This window comes from Balaenoptera borealis, assembly GCF_965194805.1.
Source record: "Balaenoptera borealis genome assembly, chromosome: 10".
Lineage (NCBI taxonomy): Eukaryota > Metazoa > Chordata > Mammalia > Artiodactyla > Balaenopteridae > Balaenoptera > Balaenoptera borealis.
The window spans coordinates 61,737,638-61,759,300 of NC_138874.1; the positions used below are offsets into that span (position 1 = coordinate 61,737,638).

General features: G+C 45.4%; 1 protein-coding gene and 1 long non-coding RNA gene across 18 annotated transcripts in view; one reads left to right on the plus strand and one right to left on the minus strand.

Annotated features, from left to right (window-relative positions):
• The window catches only part of KCNMA1 (potassium calcium-activated channel subfamily M alpha 1), a 775,994-nt gene that overhangs the window by 216,323 nt on the left and 538,008 nt on the right, over positions 1–21,663 (minus strand). For 16 of the 17 annotated variants that reach the window (XR_014249397.1, XM_082408745.1, XM_082408748.1 and 13 more), the window contains 3 exons: positions 20,360–20,435; positions 18,134–18,304; positions 16,472–16,563 (listed from right to left, as the gene is read on the minus strand). Coding sequence is in view for 16 of the 17 variants with exons in the window: in XM_082408745.1 (XP_082264871.1) it covers positions 16,472–16,563; positions 18,134–18,304; positions 20,360–20,435 (339 nt within the window). In the remaining variant the exon portion in view is untranslated. Of the gene's footprint in view, positions 1–11,813; positions 12,104–16,471; positions 16,564–18,133; positions 18,305–20,359; positions 20,436–21,663 lie in introns of those variants that run through there. The other variant, XM_082408743.1, reaches the window with a different exon arrangement.
• The window catches only part of LOC309604608, a 555,802-nt gene that overhangs the window by 103,259 nt on the left and 430,880 nt on the right, over positions 1–21,663 (plus strand). The gene's annotated exons all lie outside the window — the stretch shown is intronic.

A 21,663-nucleotide genomic window follows, 5' to 3' on the forward strand; every position in this document is an offset into this window, starting at 1 on the left:
CTCAACGTTCTATACCAGCATAAGACTGGTTATCATTCAGAGCTAGACTCAAATCAATGATAGGTCCAGGGAAATGCCAGAACATTCATCCTTCCTATCCTGTACGCAAAGAACTGAATGAGCATCTGCCAGCATTCCCTTTTCCTCTTCTGAGCTCATTCATCTCCAGGACAGATGTGTGGGAAGCAGAGGGGAAGGAGATGAGTCCTCCCTCTTACCCTGGAATCAAAGATTCAGCCAGCTGATTTATTCAGCCTTAGAAAAGAGACAGGGTTCTCTTTGTTGAAAATGTGCTGGGTACATATAAAATATATTCCAATGCAATCAATATTATCCCTTAAGCCTTTAATTAGCTTTCACCTCTCTTAAGAAGTAGACAAATGTTGGCAGGAGAGGGGAGAAAAAAAGGATTGACTTTTCTAATTTGGTGCTAGCTGTCCAATACCATTCCAGACAATTGAAAATATATATCTTTAAGCTACAGCATGATTTCTGAGGTGGAGAGCAGTCTCTATCAAAAAGGAAGAAAAAAGAAATCTTCCTTCAACATAATTGGTATTTTTGCTCAGAAAAAGCGAGATTGATTGAAAGCAGATTGCCTTTTTGCCCAAGAAGAGTTATTAAGTACACTATCATGGCAACCTTGGAGCACCCATATTGTTCCAATCTGTCCTCTATCTGATTTGAAGATTTACGGCTTCCTCCTTTTGTGCCAATAATCATTTCCCTCCATTTTGTTTTCCATACAGTGGAAGCTATCAAGGAGCCCACATATTGAAAATGTTTGAATGCAGTTAGAATAGATGGATGGAGAGAAGCTGCCTCTCTAAATCAGCATCTGCATTAGAAGATCTGCTCCCACCAGCCCATATCTGAGGGAGCACTAGGGGCCCTGCAGGAGTGCAAGGGATGGACGGTGAAAGGGGAAATGTTATTTTCCAGAAATATTTTCAGGACTTTTGAAAATTCCAGGGGCAATAGTTTGAAGAAGGCTGTTATTGCTGGGAGAAGAGAAGCAGAATTTCTCACATCTTCAGTGACTGAAAATATAACTGAAAATACTCTAAGATTGAGAGCAGGGCGTGCCCTCCTTGGAAGCAGAGTGATGGTTGTTCACGGTGCAGGATTTGAGGAATACCAAAAAGATCTTCATCTAAAATTCTCTCTGTCGGGTTCCTTGACACCTACAAATCTACCATGTGAGAGTCATACTTTGATAGCCCTGTGGTAGCTCAGCTCAGACACTAAATAACCAAATAGTCTTGGGCAAGGTACCAATTCTGCATTTTACAACTATAATGTCAGAGTCTCTGAGGGGCTGGAGCTAGTACCTGATTCATGAGGTTATCTTGAGGATTTATTTAAATAGATAATACATGTAAAGGGCCTAGTATAGAGTCTGGGCCATTTTAAGAATGATTAAATGGTAGGATTCATGTGATATCTGTAAATCAGGATGTAACAGATATAAAGTGCTCTATGGCTCCTGGAGTCTCTCTCACCTGATCCTCAAACAACCCTGTGTTGCTACTATCTGTATCTTTTCAAATAACCTCTCTGAACCTCAGTTTCCTTAAGTCATGTGCCTGACGTCCCACGGCAGGTAAAGTGACTTGCCCAGCATATGATCCAGGTCTCAGACTCTAACTCTCACAAAGACAAAGGTGATGAAATGGAGAGAGCAGAGGTTTGGGTATTTCAGCTTCTGCTCCTTCACGACAGACAGGGCTGGGCCAACCAAAGGTCCTCTCAGACACATGGTGGAGGGGACGTTGGAGGGTCCTCCCTGGGCCAGGAGAGAGGCCCTCACTTAAAGCATCACCACTTTGTGGTATCACTAGATTCTAGCTGCATCTAATCAGCCAGGCCAGCAAGCTCAAGACAGCAAAGGCTGAGTGACAACAAACTCTAAACCAAGTTTTTAACTGAAGCCACCCGATTTGGCAAGACAAAGGGCTGAAAGGTGATATAAATGTCCATTTTAGACATTTTATGCCATGTCCAGTCCAAGGGTCCAGAAGATAACAAAAAGCTAAACGATTCATTGACAACAGACAATATTTAGGAAAGTTAGCTAGGAAGGGCTCTAACGCTCTTCCCATCTGTGGCTCTGGACTTGAACTTCTTTAGACTACCAGCAATCTTAATGATGGATGTCTACAGGGCCTGGCCACTCAGTTTGTGAAGATGGCCAACAGACCTAAATCATTAACCATTTCTGATGTGATGGTCTCTCTGGTTTTTAAAGTTCTCTCAAGTCCTGTGAACAACTCTTTCTTGGGATAAACTAATTTTAATGGCTTGGATTAAAAGATCCAACTCAGATACATGAGGAACCATCTTAAATGCCAAAATAGTAGCCGATGGCATTTTGTGGGAAGGAGTTACTCATCCAGTGTAAGCAAGCATGCCTGGTTTGGGTAAGGGCCAGAGACACGGGATGGATTGGATTAGGAGTGGGTAACACTAGTGTGTCATGCAGCAGGCTTGGCATCAAGGGGGTTGAGTGTGACTTAATCAGAAGAAGAAGAATGCTTGACTATTACGAACTCTATCAGCTTCACCAGAAAGCTGCCCGTTGCTTATTTCATGGGTACGTCTTCACTAAGTACACATTGGTGTGCCCCTCCCATTATTAACCATCTCTACTTCCAGAAGGAAATCCTGCACATTACCCTCAATCTGTCTACTCCCTTCTTGGAGATGGGTCAGGAATGCCAGAATGCCCCAGGTGAGTTGGAACTTCAGTTTCAGAACTCAATTCCACTGGTGTCTTTCAGAATGGATCCCTTAGGGGACCTGACTTATGGCAGGAGGCATAAGAGGACAGAGTGAGGTCTCCCAGACAAAGCTTCCCAAGGTTCCAGCAAATGAGGCATCCAGAGATCCACTGAGGTGGAGTGTAGCTCAATGAGAACTAATATCGACACACTTTTAAAAAGACTCCGGTAATGTTTCTTAAAGTCAGTGGCCTTTGAAAAAGTGACAATGATAGGCTCCCTTCCAGGTTCTCACGTTTTTCTTAGTCTCAGGAAGGCCCTTGGTGAATGTTTAGTCTAGTGCCTGCATTATGTTGATATGGAAACAGAGGTCCAGAGATCAGTGCAAGGTGAATGCCGGAGCATGGGCAGACCTACCCCCTCGGTTTGATGTCTTCTAAACCGAAGCAGCTGGTGTTCCTGAAAGGAGCCTGGGCTAGGAATCAGGAGACTGGGGCGGGGAGTGGGGTGGGGGGTTGTCCTGTGTGACCCGGGGCCAGTCACTAGAACATTAAGAGACCCAGCCTGACGGGGCTGCACCCACAGATGCTGCTGAATCCTCTCTCGGCGTTCCAGTTCTCTGCCCCCACCCTAGTCCATGCCATCCTATCTTCTCTAGACATCTGCAATAGCTTCCTAATTCAGTCCCCTGTTTACTCCCCTCCCCCCCCCCCCCAGAAAAAGCTAAAGAGTGAGGACTGAGGTAAATCCGACTGCATCAAGTCCCACGAGGGCAGGGAGGTCTCAGATCTCTCTTTAGCTGAGCCTCACTCTAGGAAGACAATGTAAAATGCACAGCTCTGGGCTGTTTATTTTTAAAGATACTATATCCATCTTTACTGGAACAAGTATAAAGAACTTAAAAAACCCATAGCTATCCTGTCACAATAAATCATACAGAGTAAATTGAAAATCCTATGCAGCTTTCCCTGAATACATTGCACTCACTTTGTCAAAGAGGTAGATGAAATGTGGCATATATTGATCTAGATGCCTCTGTAAAACTATAATATTTATATCAAATACATATGCTAGAATCTTTTCTGTCCCTCTGCTGAGGCTTCTAATCATGCTTTCCTCATCCTACCTCTCACTCCCAGCGCCTCCCACTACTGGAAACTGTATCTGATGGGAATGAATTTTAAGAAGGACCTGTCAACGGAATTCGACAGCATTTTATCACATAGAAAGCAGGGCAGGGGTGACAAAAGACCCCACAACCCAAATCACACAGTGGTCCGTACTCAAAGTTCACGCTGTCCCTCCTAGGTTGAACTGAAACCATTCAGGGTCTACATAACTCTCTCTCCAAGACTCTGTCTCTCATGCAAGCTGAGATTCGAGAAGATTCTGGGCTTTACATTCTGTCTCACCTGGTAGTGCTTTTTGTGGCTGCTTCATCAGGCAGCTTCCCCTGATTTGGGGCATGTCCTTTAGAGCAACTGTTACCCAGGTTTTCCCTTAAGGCTCATGACCCCACTGCCCAAAGGAAGAAGGTTAATCCTAGCCCTGCCTTCCCACTGCCGCTGGTACCAAGAGCCCGTCCCAAAGGAACTGCCTTCCACGTGGGGTGATCATCTTCAGCAAACAAAAGCTAACTCCAGGCTGTGTGGGCCCCGTCCTTCCATGCCACCCTGAGGCCTAGCTCAGGACCCCCAAAACTTGCTGGGCTTTCAAGAACTGTCTATTGACCAATGGAACAGTTGGCGAAGGGTGCCTGGCTTGGACACCCTATGTCGTAGGAAGTGTAGAAGAAATTTTAGTTAGTTAACTGCAAGCCTGCAGATCGTTGGCTGATTCTGCTACCTCCGATCTACCACCGTGTCTCGTTTGTGAGAGGACAGTACATGTAAAGAGGACAAAAATGAAAACAAAACAATTGTGAGCGTGTACGGAGCTCATGATCCCAAACCCTGGTTTTAACTATTTCCTGTTAAAACAGATGAAAAAACAAAAGCAAGCCAACAACGACAACAAAAACAAAACCAAGGAGGTTCGGAGATAATTGTCTACCCAGGGCCCACATCTAGTACCTTGTTAATTACAAAGAAAGAAAATGTCTTCTCCCTCCTAGTGAGGAAGAGAATAAAGTAATCATCTTATCCAGCTGTCAACAGAGCTATGCTGGAGGAGACAGGCTGTTTAGCTGTTTCCCTAAATGGGGGCAGAAGCCAAGCAAATAGATCCCAACAGCGCAGCAAAGGCACCTCTGTAAAACAGAGCCCCAAGGTCAGAGGACAGGCTACTGATAGCCCCAACAGAGAACACTGGGACGTCCTGACAAGACCAGAGCTTTCTGCACGAAGACAGTGCATCTCATCCTATGCAGACCGTCAGGACCTAAACCACACAGAGGGATCTGTATCTGCACCTCCACCATCCCAAGTCACAATTAGACCTCCATAATCACACCAGGCATGAGGAATGATCACACACCTTTTGTAGCTTGTTGCCTAAAAGGAACCTCAGTCCAAGTCTTAAAAATAAATACTGAGAACCTCAGAGCAGGAGACATTGGCTGTATTTACCAGTCCAGCATGTACCCTCCTTTCAACAGCACCTCATTTTTTTGGGAAAAATTAAAATAGTTTATATTTAAATTTAAATTTTAAAATGATGTCAAATGAAAGAGAGTTTAGGGTTTATAAATTAATTAATTTTTGATCTTTCCTCATTGGATTTGGCTATAGAAAGAGACTGCAGTTATCTAAATGTACAGATTCTTAAAATTAGGTGCTAGATATGTTTTGGACACACACACAAACATACACACACACACAACTTTTTTTTTTTTTTTTTTTTTTTGACAATGTCTTCAAAGTACTTGCAAAGAAAAATGCATAGATCAGGACCATGGTGAGGGCCCAGTGCTCTGGTTGTCTACAATGGCGTTCGTGATAAGATTAAGCAAAAACCTAAACCTTGGCCCGGGGAAAGGATGGGGGGAGAGGTATGAGAAGAAGACAGCAGATAAGCCCTGCTTGTGCACGTAATTAAGAAGCCGCCCCTCATCTGGAGCATGGGCTCTGTCCAACCTAAAGAATAGCACCTCACTTTTAATTTGGGGAACCACCCCTCCCCAATCAGATGTAGACTTGGGACCTTTAACCATGGTTCCCTGCCCAAACTAGGCCAACCAGAGCTTTTCAATCTTAAATGAAGGGACACTAAGTTCACGGTGAGAATTGACTGATCCTGATGGTGAAACCCTGTAAGGACTTTCACTGAATTGCTGCCTGCTGGATCCTAGGGCTGCTCTTCTAGCTAATCTCTGTCCTTTCCGGGATCTTCAGCTTTCCTCTGAATGCCGTAAGATACTCTAACCTCCCCAAAAGAAAATTCCTTTTCTGCTGAAGTCAGCAAGAACCAGTTTCTGTTGCCTATACCCAAAGAATCCTAACTGTAGCATTTGTTTACTTTAACTTTAGCTTCTCATTGAATTCTCACAATAACCCAGTATGCAGGTTTTATCACCACTATTTTGGTTTTTTTCTCCTCCTTCCTTCCTTCCTGGAAGAGGACTTATACAGCTTCTTACGTAAGCAATTCCATAAGTGCCTACTTCTCACAAATTACACTGGTTCTTCCTTGTGTCTCTCCCCAACACCCTCACTCCTCTGCATTTTATCCATCCACTACTGCAGGGCTTGGTGGCCTTTGGCCATTTTTAAGTAAGCCAATCTTTCTTTGACCTGATTCTTCCTATCCTAGGTGGTTCTCTGCTCTTACAGAGAAATGCAGGCACTGAACAGCACTTTCCTCTATTCAGATCAAATCAGATTTGCCTGTTTCCACTTGGTAATGATGCTTCTGAACAGAAGGCACCAAGAGAAGAGAGGATGAAGGCAAAAGTCAGCTACACCCTTTGGGGATGAAGGTGCAATAGAGGGAGAATGAGTCCAGGCAAAGAAATGGTTCTTCATTTTGCCTTGTAGAGGGGAGGTAGTCTAGCTTTGATGTGCAAAGTGAGTCCCACCTCTTTGCTGAACACCCCTGGTAAATAATGCATCCTGGCCCTAGAACATATGCTGCTGGGATGGACCCTCCCATAACAACAATCAAGTTGACACATCCTGGCCACACCCAAGGGTGTTGCCCCAGCTAGCATATGTTGCTAGCCCTCCACTTTGAGTAGACCCCAACACATTAAGCCTCCATCTGTTACACACATAAGTACTGGGAGGATTCTACCAGTTCCAGAGCTTGCTAAGGCATAAGATGCCCCAGAGGGACTTTGTCAGATATGGAAAGGATCGGAACTCAGGGTGGCAGCAGCAGTTCCCCTGCCTCCCAAATCTTTCCACACCCCTCTTTTACTGGGTCCATCGTTAGACCCACAGGTTTTTAGATGCACAAGTCACCCCACTGTTACCTTTGCCCTAACTACTCTAATGGGTACATTTAACAATGTGAATTATCAACTTGCTTTTAGGAGCATTCCCTCTAAAATGCTTGTAGCCTTCATGATTGTTTTATACCTCTATTATTTTATTGAACAGAGTTCCTGCCAAAAGAGCATTTCACGGGGACGATGCTCCTCCGTCATCCAGCTTCTGTTCATCGGCTACTGGCTCCTTGGATGGTTCTGATTGGTCAAAGTCTCAGATAAGCTCCAGGAGAGCAAGAATCATATTTTCTTGCTCATCCTTTTAACCACAGCACCTAGCAGAGCGCCTGGACCATAACAGGGCTCAAATAATTGTTAGTTGAGCAAATATGTTGGGATAGGAGCTTTCCTAAATCTGTTCTATATACTAGCTGGCATTTGCCTTTGAGGTCAGTGGCTAAGGCCATAAAACCTCTCACAAGATGGGCATGCATCTATCTCTGAACATGTGGCCTTACTGAGAAGGTATAGTGGGGGAGATAAGACTGTTTTTACTGACAAGTGGTACCCACATTTGGAGCAGCCCCTGTGGTTTTGGGGGTGGGAGCAGGTCACTGTTTCCCAATACCAGTAACAGACGTGGAGGTACAGAATCAAGTTTCCATGGGTTTCACGTTGCATGAGCCTCTAAAGATTGTTTTTTAATAAAAAGAGCCACCGGACTTGGCCAGTTAGAAAGTTTCCTGCTTTATTTTCAGTGTATGATGGCAGCATCAGTGGGATGAACCCCAGATCTACTGGGAACCACTGTGCATGACTCTGGAAAGACTTCTATGAGAATGGATGACATAGCCGGAAGACAGAAAACATGGCGCAACTTAGTCTTGGCTGGTTGTGTTTGTCCTTTACATTCAGAATCTACCCAGGAAGCATTCACCCAATCAAATGTGAGGTTAAGCAGAAAGAATCTTCAGGGATTATAATTAGGAAAGTCATATTCAGAATTCATTTTCTTTAATGAAGAAAGAATATTTGAGAATGAAAATCTGAGTCTGAATACGACTTTATTTTTTAAGGTACACAGTTCATCTCCCACCTACCTTTCTATTCTTGTTTTCAGAACAATAGCTGGAACATTATGATAAGCGTGTGGAAGGGGAGAGAGACAGCAGAAAAGTGCGGTGGGGGGGGGGGGAGAGGGGGGAGGGAGACAGCCTTCACTCCATTAGTATTATCAGGAGATTGATTTAATATGCACCCAAGTCTCTCTAAATAGAGCTTCAAGTTTAAAAAGGACTGAAGATGTGACTTACAAGAATCCAAAGCAGAGGCAAAGAGAGAAGCGCCCACATCCACACCCACCAAGACCCCTCTCATTGGAAAGGGATACCTGGCACTTTACATTACACAATACAGCATCTAATGACACTTGCTTTTGGTATCTGCCCCTCGGTACTAAATTTCAGAAGTAGTCAAGGGGTCATTTTTCCAAAGTATTAGGGCAATCTCACTTTTTTTTCTTCCCCCAAAAGTTTAATGCTAATCAAAGCAGAATGCCTAATCAGTCCAAGATGGCCTGTCAACTTGAATTATCTGTTTGTCTTCCTATTTACTCTGTCTGTCTGTCTACAGTTCTTCATATCTCTGTGAAGATCAGTTATTGGGGCCTGTGTTTCCTTCTGACTAGAATGGCTACCAGATGATCCTTCCTGGTGATATGTTGATGATTTGCTAATTTATGGCTTTTAAAATCTAGGAATCTGAAAACCTTGCTGAAAGTTCAGGCTGGGAATCACGTGGACCCCGCGAGGAGAGGGCTGAATGGCTTACTTGTCAAGGGATCGAAGTTTGTATAAAATGCAAAGCTTCAGTGACATTTCAACCAGAGGGATGTCTGTGATGCAGAAATCATAAATGGCATCTTATAGGGACCATGCCTCCCAGGAGCAGCACAGGCCATGGAGGAGGGGAAGGGAGTGTGGCCCGAGCTCCACGTGTATGGGAGAGGAAAGGACATGGGGCTCAGCCCGTGAATTAACCCCACGTCCTCTTCCCAAGCACTGGGGTCAGGCCTTCTCAGAAAGAGTAGAGAAAGAAGTGTTATTGTAGGGAGACTGTGACCTCTGGGAACCAAGTGGGGAGGTTTACACAAGCTCTGAGTTTGAACTCCCCGACCACTTTGGTGGCCAAATAATGTAACATAGAGCTCAAGACAGATGTGGTGTACTTGGAGATTTTTATGGGTGTGTAGAAATACATTCATCCCCGGTGTCTGGCGTGTTGCAAGCACTCAATAAACACACGTGGACTACATGAAAATGAAGGCAAGACTCACGTGAGTTCTCTTTGGGGGGCAGGAAATGGACTATGGGGTAGATTAAAGGAGCCTTTGTAAAGAAATAATCCCTGTTCTGGTGCAGCAGACTGTTTAAGATTCCAATTCTTTTTTTAAACAATGGTCTAGAACCAGGTGGGCAAAACCTGAGTGGTGGAGAAAATGGAATTTCCTGTTGATACAAGACAGCCAGGCAGGAGGGAATAGAATGTGGTCTCAGAAAAGAACAAAGGATGCGGAGGGAGATGAAGGGCTTATTTCTGATCAGAGGAAAGACACACAATTAAATGACCTGATAATCAGGAAGCAGGGAAGGGAAGCAGGATGTCCTCTCCTGGAAAGTCCGCGTATAACACTACTGCAGGCCAACTAGGGCCTGAGAGAGAAATGATATTTTAAGACTTAGTTTCTTGGAGGCAGAACTACAGACCAATGGTTTCAGGAGGGGTTCCCGTAATACGAATTTTAAAACCTAGGGTGTTAGCTCCCCTTCGCCTAGGCGGCAACAAAAGCTGGGGTAGGTAGTTGTTGAACAGGTTGTAACAGCCCTTCCTCTGCGGTGTCACCTCTCTGGACCACTTTCTCCCTGTAAATAATCCGTTTTGCTCTATAACAGCATCTTAGGTCTTTTTCGTTTTTGCCACACGTATTAAAATCTGTACTTGGCACTTCCTTTAGTCCTACCCTTGCCATCGTCTGTCAATGCCATTGCCATTGCCCCCCCGGAAACGGTAACCTCCAGGTGACAGGTGCCATGTGTAACTTGCTCACCACTGAATCCCTGGCACCCAACACCACCCAGCAACCTGCCCGACACGTGGTACTGGCTGAATGTCTGCAGCCACAACGAGTGAACCAGCGAAGGTGATAACAGGAGTGGATAGTGCGGCAGGTAACTGTGCTCTCTGTTCTTTCTTGAAATTTTGTTCTAAATTATTGAATGCTTTGTAAAATATGAGCACTGACATTGAGGCACGTAATAAAGCACTCTGGTTCATTTTTAAATGGAAAAGCATGATAAAATCTGCCCACCTCTACAGCTTTAAGGCTGCATCGTACGACCCCGAGGCCACACCTGAGGTTCAAGACAGACCGCCCAAACTCCCTCCTGGAGGACTCAGCCTCCTGAGGGTTAAAAGCTGAGGTTCCCACTCAAAACTATGAAATGAAGCCAGGGAGTGTATGTATCTCGCCCAGGACTTTCCAGGAGGGACACCTGCTACTCTAGTTCTCACTGACAGTTAAGAAACCACCATCAAAGAAATGCCCTGAGCTGTGCAGACCAGCTGGGGAAGTGAAGGACCCAGGTGGATACGTCTGCCTGGGCAGAGAATGCTCTTCTCCAGATGATAAGCAGGTAGGCTCTGCCCAGAAGGGAGCCCAAGCCTGGTACATCACTACAATCCACCATGGCTGGTCCCCTAGGAAATGACCTCCCCAGGAAGGGGAGGAACTTGTTGAAACCCACAAATAAGGCACAAATTTCATTTTGGTCAATGACCTGTCTGTCCATCCTGGAGAGCCCCTCATTGTTAGACATGTTCAAGAGGTAAATACACTTCCAGTCTAACCAAATGAGAAAAATCAGGAAGAAATCGTTTTGTCCTGTCTCCACCTTTTTGTCCTTGGCACTGAGGCCAGGCTCCTTAGAGGCACTAGGTGAGCAGAGACAGGGGGAGACAGGCCCAAAGTGATGCTCGGGGTGCCTTTCTCTTCCTGGTCATTGTGTGTGCAATGTTCTGGCCCTACTGTGGGTAGAGGTGGAGGAAAGGATACAATGATAGGATCATGGAGTTTAGAGCAGAGAGGGGTCTCAAGAGATGATCTAGAGAAGCAGCATGGCCCAGTGGAGCAGACTGCCCCTGGGTTCAAATCCCAGATCAACCCTTTACTGGCTGTGCGATGTCAGGCAAGTCACTGCAAATGGAGATGATCGTAATACCTTCCTCACATGGTTGCCACGAGGATGGGGAAGGATGCAAGCGTTTGTAGATATAATTTGTAGTAATTATTACTGTCAGAGAAGGCAGTCCCAGGGCTTGGGGTATATCGATTCATGTTCTCATTTCCAGAAGTATGTGGCACTCCTCTGTCTATATAAGGAGGAGGTCTAAGAGAAGCCACGGCATTTACATTTCACTGTTTTGCTCTAGAACAGAATCTTAGGTCGTTTTTGTTTTTGCCACACAGCTTTTCGTGAACTGGAGCTAGAGCCGGGTTAGTCTGTGACAACTATTCCGCTACCAGAAGAGGGCGCAGATTCCTCAGCCCGCTGGGGGACCTTCCTCCTAGTAAGTTACATTTAGCTTCCCATCCCCCTTTCCCTACTCCTTGTCCGCAACTGTCCATCTCTCTCTCTGTGTCCTCCTAGCATTTGGCTACCAGGAATCAGTAGAATAATCCAAACCCACCCATCCTCCCCTCTCCCAAACACCTGGCCTGGGACTCCCTCAGTTTCGGGCCCCAGGAGCCCGTCATGGGAAGTACAATGTCTGGATGGCTCCCCGGCCCAGCTGCCTCTGACAAGGGAGTGAGGGCAGACGGATTCCTCTCTCTGGCCGATTATTTTCCATGGCCCTTGGCCACGTGACCTCGGACCATGATCTTGTCAGTTCTCATACACGAACCAGGAGTGGGCTGAGTCACAAGCAGAGAAGAAACCTCTGGGGGAAACAGCAGGGGCTGTGGGAAGAAGAAGAGCAAGCTGGGACCCCAAAGGCCATGGGAGCCTCACCCCTCCACTCCCCCACCTCTGAGCAGCTTGGAGCTTACAGGAAGGGGAGGAGGCGGAGGCAGTGGCCTCGAGAGGCAGGCTGGGCTGCAGGAGAGCTACTCTTCTGAGTAAGATCTGAGGTCTCAGCCCGAGAGACTCACTGTGCCCAAGACCTCCGACTCAGAGAGACTGCCTGCCTGGACACTGATTGGACCTTCGGTTATCAACACCCAAGTCCCCATCTTAGGAGCCCCCCTACCTCATAATGGATAAACTAGAGAAGGACTCACACGCATCTCCCCACATCTACTGTTGGCCCTGGGCGTCCTGTGGGAGGTCAGGTGAGGAATGTTGATGAGAACATTGGTGTGAGCCTCTGTGGGCCCTGGATGCCGTGTTGCTGGCGAGGACGCTCTGGGGATGCTACGTGAAGTGTTTACGTTATGTCAAACACATAGCTTAGAACTGAAAATGAGGTGCCAACGAAATCTTCATATTCTCCAATATCCTGAAATTGGGTGTAGCGTGAACAAAACCCCGAGGTTCTCTACCTAAATTTTTTTTTACTTTAAATAATCTTTGGATTTCCAAGTCGTGTGTCTCCTCAGCTTTGGGTTACACGTTACCTTGAGTTCTCTGACAAGTTAATGCATTGTTAGAGAGGTTATTTCTGAGCAAAATGTGCACATGTAAACAAATCCCTTAACTATGTATACGTTTTAATTACTTTCTGGGCATCCATCTGATGAAATCTCAGGGAGAAAAGATACAAGTACGTGTGTCCATGGGTACAGCACATATATTTATGCATACACAAAAACACGGGGCGAAGTGCGCTATTTTAAGAGTCTGAACTCTATCTTTCAAAAAAGTTTAGCTGCTTTCCTTTTGCAAATGCATTTAATTTTATCTGGAAACTTTTTGACGTTAGAAATAGAACAACTGTAGTTTCTCATTATGTTTGCTGCCAGAATCCATGCTTGGTTGCTCAACTAAAGACCTTATATTGCTAATTACTACCACATGCCCATATCCCAAGCGAAAGAAAACTTATTGATTCTGACAGCCCATTCTCTCAACACTGAATTCCAAATGAAAACTCAAATTTTGGCCAAACATAACATTTCATCAATCTTGTTCTACTGACTGGAAAAACAACATCAAACAAAGGGTGCTAATGGCCCTTTATTACCGTTCCTTTCCCAGGCTTATATTTTCTGATGAAAGATCTAAGTGACCAAAGGGCTTCTTTAAACTACTTAGTAATTAGCTTTTGAACCAGGAAACAATGCGTAAAGTAAAGTGAACAGTCCCGGTGCTGATGACAGAATGTACTTTCTGTCCGCAGGGTCGGAGGACCTCGGAGACCCAGAGTGAACATTAAAAGCAAAGTGTGTGCATTTTCATAAAGGGAGAAGAAAAAAGAGAGAGAGAGAGAACCAGGCTAAAACCGGTGATAAAAGATGCTGATGGAGCCAGAACAAAAGCTGCGGGAAGTCTGTGATCTCAAGCCGTCAGCACGCAGGGGGGTTTGAGTGGAGCTGCCAAGGCCAAGGGACAACCGGATGGGACTGGAGTGGGTGAGCGACCGTGGGTCTCAGGGCCTCCTCTGGGTCACCCGTCAACAAAAGGCACCAGCCAGCAGGCCCACCCACACTGGACTATGGCAGCTATTTTGGAGAAAAACCAAAACGTACGTGGAGTGAGAGTCAGGAAATATTTTCAACGTTGACGTCAAGGCAATTGATTTTATTGACTTCTTCAGGGGCAGTGAGTGAGAGGGGAAGGCTGGCTGAGACAGTGGGGTGGGGAGGCCATAAAGGCAACCTGAGCCCTCGGAATGCCTTCTGCTTTATGGGGACCTGTCCGCACCTTCGAGGCAAAACGAACAGAGAAGCTGTTTTCCTCTTGGCCCAGAAAAAATGAACAATGGCAATCTCTGGACTTATTTGGCCTTTTGGATCCAACCAATGGCCCAGAAATCGGAACAGCTTGGTTCTCATCTCATCCAGGGCTGTTATAATAACAGGAGGAGGAGGGCTCCATCAGAGGGAAGGTGGGGAAACGTGCTGCCTCCACGGAAAAGACGCCCACTGGCCTCCGTGCCTTTGAAAGGAAACGGGTGTCCTGTGGGTAGTTCCAGAAAATGAGTCTTTTTTTCCATCTCCTCATTTTCTGAATGGAGGACTGGACACCTGAGCTCGGGATGCAGTGAGATCACTGATGGGAGAGGAGGTTGGCTCCTTCCAATGTGACCATCAGGCGATGGATGGAAATGCGATGCTACCGCTTTTATTTTTCTCTTAAAAAACAAAATAGGCTATTCAAGAGTTCATTTTAAAATGTATGAAATCTAAAAAAAAAAAAAACAAAATCCTAGTTCTGTGATAGGAACTTCTGTGACTGGGAAGGAGAATGAGAATTAAAATATCCTGCATCTTTTTCAAATTCTTTTCCCAATTAGGTTGTTACAGAATATTGAGCAGAGTTCCCTGTGCTATACAGTAGGTCCTTGTTGGTTATCCATTTTAAATAGAGCAGTGTGTACATGTCAATCCCAAACGCCTTAACTATCCCTCCTCCCACCGCACCCTTCCCCTCTGTTAACCATAAGTTCGTTCTCTAAGTCTGTGAGTCTGTTTCTGTTTTGTAAATAAGTTGAAAAAGAATAGATACATGTATATGTATAACTGAATCACTTTGTTGTACACCGGAAACTAACACAACATTGTTTATCAACTGTACCCCAATATGAAATAAAAAGTTAAAAAAAAAAATCCTGCATCTTGATCTGGGGTGTAGTTCCTGGGTTTGTACATGGGTACAAATTCTTGAGCTGTACATTAAAGATGTGTATATCTTACTGCATGGAAGTTAAAATGAAAGCAAAAACTCAAAAGCAAACAAAGCTGAGTGCCCAAGAAAAAGCTTTAAAAAGAAAACAGTACAGGGACTTCCCTGGTGGTGCAGTGGTTAAGAATCTGCCTGCCAATGCAAGGGACACGGGTTCGAGCCCTGGTCCGGGAAGATTCCCACACGCCGTGGAGCAACTTAGCCTGTGCACCACAACTACTGAGCCTGTGCTCTAGAGCCTGCGCGCCACAACTACTGAGCTCACATGCCACAACTAGTGAAGCCCGCCTGCCTAGAGCCCGTGCTCCCCAACAAGAGAAGCCACCGCAATGAGAAGCCTGCGCACTGCAACGAAGAGTAGCCCCCGCTCGCCGCAACTAGAGAAAGCCCGCACGCAGCAACGAAGACCCAACGCAGCCAAAAATAAATAAATAAATAAATTTATTTATTTAAAAAAGAAAGAAAGAAAAATCAAAGAAAACAGTACAGAATGGTTGCTTTCACCCTGCCTGCCTCCAACCTTCTCCTCTCCAGACGGGAGGACAGAGCGGTCACGGCCCTGCATCTACTTAGGAGCAAAACTTCCAGTTGACAGCGGACCCACACATTGACACTGATATTGACAAAATGATGCGAGCACAAACCGAAACAGTCCCCGATAAGAAAGCATTCATGAATGGGAAGTCAAACAACAGATGCATCAGGAAGAGCATGCTGTGCCCTGACGTACCATAAATATAGTATTTCTTGCCAAGAAGGAATTTCAACTGAGTAATCAGTCCCTTTGAGGACAAGCTCGGTGCCTCCTAGCTAGAGACTGGTTCCCCGCTGGCCCACAGTGCCAAGGTGACCTCGATCTTGCCCTCCTTAGGACTTCCCTGTGGGAGTAGGAGCCCATGTTATGGCTGCACAAAAACCCCATAGGATGGCATCAGTTTCATCTGAGGGACCGGAATGTAATCACTCACCTAATTAATATAAAGAATGAGTGAGATGGGTTTACGTGTTAGGGATCAGAACAGAAAATATGACCCCAGTTACACATGGACCCCTTCCAGGATAAATCTATCGTGTCTCTTGGAAAGATGGGTGGGGAAGAGAGTTGTGAAAGGGAACAGGCCTCAGGAGTTGGTCCACGTGTGATAACTTCGTGGGGTAACTCTGACATCACACCCCACACGGAATGTGGCCCTTCGGGCGGGTGGGCAGGGGCAGGATTCAGGTGTCTCCGCCACAGGGGCTCTGAAAGTCACTCAACCACATCTTTTTTTAATGCAACTGACTTACTTTCTGCCTCCATGTTTGTTAAAAGTCCCGCCGAATTTATTCCGATTCAGGATGAGAGCAGCAATTTCGGGCACGTAGCGGGCAAACATTGCCTACATGCATGAAACAAAGAAACAAGAGCCAAAAAAAAAAAAAAAAATGGCATGCAGAGAGGATTCTACCGCAGTGGAAGCAACAAAACCTCTTGGCATACTTACTTTCTTCCACTAACCGCACTATAGGAGCCCCCGTATTTCTTGCGGTTTCCTATTAACTCTATGATTTCAGGGACGTAGCTGGCAAACATGGCCTGAGGAAAAGATAGGAGACAGAAGAGAGACTAAGAAGACAGGCCAAAGAAAGGGGGTGACCTTTTCAGAAGTAGGGGGTACTAAGATCTGAAAACACAAAAGGGCTAGAACTGCAAAGGTACATATTGATATGTTAGATTGTAAAAAAAAAAAAAAAATAAAAGCACAAAAAGGGCAAGCTCCTGAAAATACACAGGACAAAACAAACATTAGCCAACCTAGACAACTAAAAAAAAAAAAAAAATCCCAGTCAAGAAAAATGTAAAGGAGACAGGAATAAATAAATTGACATCTAGCTCTTCCTCCTGAATAGAAATAAGGGAATGCATGCTGGAAAAATCACACACACACACACACACACACACAATTTCAAGAGAAGGCCTTTCTTTCTAATTAAAGTTCACATGAGAATCTATGCCTTTATGAATGATTAAAGACAATAAACACCAAAAGAAGATTTAAAAATATATAAACTTTTCCATTAAAAAAAAAAAATCACTAAAAAGCACAAAAGGTAAATTTAAGAAATCACATAGGAAAGGATAGCAAGGAGAAACACAAATCTGCCATGTTTTGTCCAACAAACATTGTGCTTGTGGCTGGATAAAGGGGTCTCACCTTCAGGGACCTCGCGGGTGCTGTGAGAACACTATGCTAATGTACACACCACACGTACATTTATATACATTTTTGAAATGTATATGCCATATGCATACAAAACAGAGATGTGTATGCATTAAATAAATGCATGTGCGGTGTACATATGTGAAAGCTGTGTGTGAATTTAGGGTTTTAATCACTTACCTCACACACAGCAAAACTCTAAACGTCAAAGGAGCTACTTTGCTAGACAAAATGCAGCCACCCCCGATGAGGTGCCAGAAATCCCCCTTGAAAAGCACAATACGTCATAAACCACCGTGATGATCTGCATAGACCAGAAAAGCAAATAGTGCAGCTTTCTGACTTACAGAGCTGGAGGGAAAATACTGTGTCAGGGAGTTGGTTGGCTGTTTACAAAACCATACTCAGCTCACGTGGTGATGTCCATTCGGAGGAGACCAGTGGGCTCTCCTTCCTCCGGGGCGGGGACACTCCTCTTTAGAGCAAGGCCCCAGCCACAGTGTTTGTTGGAAGTTCAGGGAGGGGGAAGGGGGAGGGGAGCTCTTGAAACCGCAAACTGTCTACAGAGTATCAACAGTATCTACCCGGTCAGGTGACAGCAGTGTCCTTGCAGAATATCAGATGCTGAATTACATTACAAAGGCACAGACACTCTCACTTGATAAGTGAACATCACTTTCTTAAGACAATTAGGTTTGCTCCGGGCTAAATGGCTGTCCCTCACAAGGACACCATGTCCGGGTCTCAGGGTAACAAATTCAATACGCCAAAGAAATATGCAGAACAGTCACCATGGCGTTTGGATTGACTTCACCGGATTGTAACACTAAGGCAGTCGCTTGCCTCTAGCGCAGAAACACAGTCTCAAATACACAGCTTTCAGAAAATGGATAACAGAAAATATTAATGACCGCAAAAATCAACATTGTAAGAAAGAGTTTTTACCAGTCCCCCGAGGATGAAGAAGACCATGAAGAGACGCCCGAGCGTGGTTTTTGCATAAACATCCCCGTAACCAACAGTGGACATGGTCACCATGAGCAAATAGACACACTCCCAGTAGGTAAGGGCCTGGTTGTTTTGGAAATTTTCCCATGGGTCCCCTGAATTCTCCACCTAAAGCAAGCGGACAGGGGAGAGAAAGGAAGAACGTTACATCATGCGTAATAAACAAGAAACACAGACGCTCCAGCATCGAGGTTGCTCCTGGATGTATGGCATCCTCAGCCCGGGCGGTTTGCTGGCCTGAGCTGAGCTCTGTAAGTAACGCTCACAACCTCTGAGCAGGCAGTGGAGAACGTGGAGTGAAAGCCACACTGACACGCCTGCCCAGCTCATTGGGGCAGACAAGGGAAGGAACTGAGGAACTTATCCAGAGCCCATTTCCTTCTCCTTGTTATAAAGATCTGAGGCCAGCTGAATTTTAGGGCATTGCCTCTAGCCACATGAGGCCAGAGGCAATGCACTAAAGAGCCAAAGAGGCCCGCCCTGGCCCTTCTCTTGAGTTCCTGCTCAGTCCCAAAGAAATTCTGGACCCTCCCACAGGGGACCTCCTCCTTTCATTGTTTTGACCAGGTAGCTGCCCGAGGGACCTTGCTCCTTCAGATCATATGAACGAACCCCAAAAAGCATCTCTTGCAGTCTGACTAGGCTTTCCTTGCTCTGCAGAAGATCAGTGATGGCTCTGTCCTGCAAACTACAGAAATCTCCCTTGGAAGCACAAAAAGTGAGCTCATGAGAACTATCTCCATTTGTACCTAGGGCCAGCAAGCTTAGTCTGTAAAGGGCCAGATGGTCAATATTTTTGGCTTTGTGGACCACAGGGTTTCCTGCTCTCTGTAGGGACAACTCAACTCCGTAGGGGCAGCAGGAAATCAGGCAGAGGCAACAGGTGTGGAGAGCTTCTGCAGTTGGCCCATCTCTGCTTTAGGCTCACAAACACTTGTTGTCCTCCCATCGTCTATGATCTGCCGACAAAGCTGAGAGGCAGGCAGGAGAGACACTTCAGAGGAGAGAGGTCCAGCCCTACAATCCACTGGATGGCCAACGCCTGTGACCTGCCAGGGTGGTCCCCTGTGGATGGGCAACCCCAGGCCCCCTCACCCCCCGGGCCTCCAACTCTGCCTCTGCAGAAAGTAAGTTTCCAACACCTGGCCTCTTTCACACATCAATGCTTGTCCTCAATGTGCCCTTTTCATGGAGGTTTCCTGGTGAAGCAGAAGGTACTTCACACAATAGTAAGGTGAGGTCACTGCTTATTGAAAACAGCCAATGAACCCTCCATATCTGTGATTTTTGGCACTTGGCAGAATTACAGTGATTATCTAAGGGTGATTTCAGCCAAGAATCCCATCAGCATAAAGGAGTGGGTGGGAAACCATCAGATCTAGTGACCGAGTGATTGACGGGGCAGTCTTCCTTTGGATGGTAATTACAAAAATCCCAGTGGGAGGGAGGGGTAACAATGCTTCCCTCCACCCCTTATGCAGACAGAGGGTCAGCAAGAGAAAGGCACCTTTACCCAAAGCTTCCAAGTTAGATGAGGCTCCTTCTAGCTTTCAAGGTTTGTGTTTGTTTGAAACACACTTCCCACAATAGCTATGCTCCCTAGAAAGCAGGCAGAAATCTGCCCTGGGAAGGTGCGAACAGCTTGACAATAATGTAAGGCTTTGGAGTCGTTAATTTAAAAGAATTAACATTTTTGAGACACGAAATAACTTGACAAGCAATCAGCCCAAAGAATCGAAGAGGGCTTTTTGTAAGGGGGAAGTGGAGGGAAATTGACGAATCTGAATTTGTTGTTTACTAAGAGATGGGGGCCAGACTTACAACCTGGTCGTCAACCTTTTCTGGTGATTGCTGAGGAAGCACTGCCATCTTGTGGTTGGCTGGGCTTATTGCAGACAGAAGGAAAAAAAAAAAAAAAAAGCAATGAAAGCCCCCATAGCAATACAGGTGAGCTGAAAACCGCAGGTGAAGGGTGTGATCGTGGCTCAGCATCTGGAACTAGTTTGGGGTAAAAGGATTGGAAATCTAGACAACTGTGCAGTTGCTTCTCGTTTGTTTTGCATTCTACAGCTGGGCTGAAGTTTGTCTCCCAGGTAATAAAATGACTCAGAGAGGGCCTTGTTCCAGAAACGCCAGTACTGAAGCGTCTTCAAGGATACTTACCAAATGGATGAAGCCGGCTGCTGTTAGCCATGTGCTGATAAATATGGAGAGCAGATTCACCAGCTTGATGGAATTACTGTGCAAAAGACACAAGCAAAATCCCCAAGTTACAGAAGAAGACTCACTTGGGGCTGCCTTCCAGAGGAACCAGAGCCTCTTTAGTGCCCACTCCCACGCCCAACCCCCCAGAGCCACCACAAGGGAAGGATCTGAAAGGTGGCATAAGTAGCTCAGGCCAGAGCCTATAGGAAGATGACTTCTGAGTTACTGAAAGTGGTCCCTAAATTAAGCCCTCTGACGGTTTAAAATTTTTTCTTAATTTTTATTTTGAAAATCTGCAAATCTACAGAAATAGTGAAAGAAGAATATAATGAACACTTGGATGCCCTTCACTTAGATTAACCAGTTAACATTTTGCCACATCGGTTTTTCATCTCTACACATTTTCTCTTCTTCTTTTTTTCCTTTTTCTGGCGGAACCATTTTACAAGCACGTTGTAGACATCATGACACAACCCCCTGAATACTTCAGCACTGAACACCTAAGAAGGACACTGTGCAAGACAACTGTAATACAATTGTCCTGCCTAAGGAAACTGACACGGATTCAGTAACGTCATCTAATAAGCACTCCTAATCTAGATATCTCCAGTTGCTCCAAAATTAGGTTTACTGATGCTTTCATGTTGTCACCCTGATTCAGGAAGTAATCAAGGTTCATGCGCTGCATTTGATTATTATGTGGCTTTAATCTAGGGGTCAGGAAACTTTTCTAATAAAGGGACAGATAGTAAATATTCAGGCTTTGCTGGGTCATAAAGTCTCTGTTGCAACTACTCAATTCTGCTGCTGGAGCAGAAAAGCACCTTGGGAAACCTGTAAAGGAATAGGTGTGGCAGTGTTCCAGGAAAACTTTATTCACAAAGACAGGCAGTGGGCTGATTGGCCTAAGTAGTAATGGCTACTCAGTTTGCCATTCTCTGCTTTATTCTCCTTTAATTTGTAAGTAACACACCCCCACCCCGCAACCAATACACGCATCCTTTTAAATCTGTTTTTAGTGCCAATTTAATTTTCTGTGCACCCAGGCCAGCTGTCATCCAGAATGTCCCATATTCTGGATATGTCTGACTGTTCCCGCCTGATTAGATCCTGTTTCAATACGTCTTTTGAGAATACCCGCCTGGGATGGCATCACATCAGGAAATTCCAACTCAGTTGCACCAGGTCCAGTCACCTGGTGAAGGTGGAAACGCCAGATGGCGCCACTGAGAGGTGCCCATTTCCCTTTGTAATTAATATGC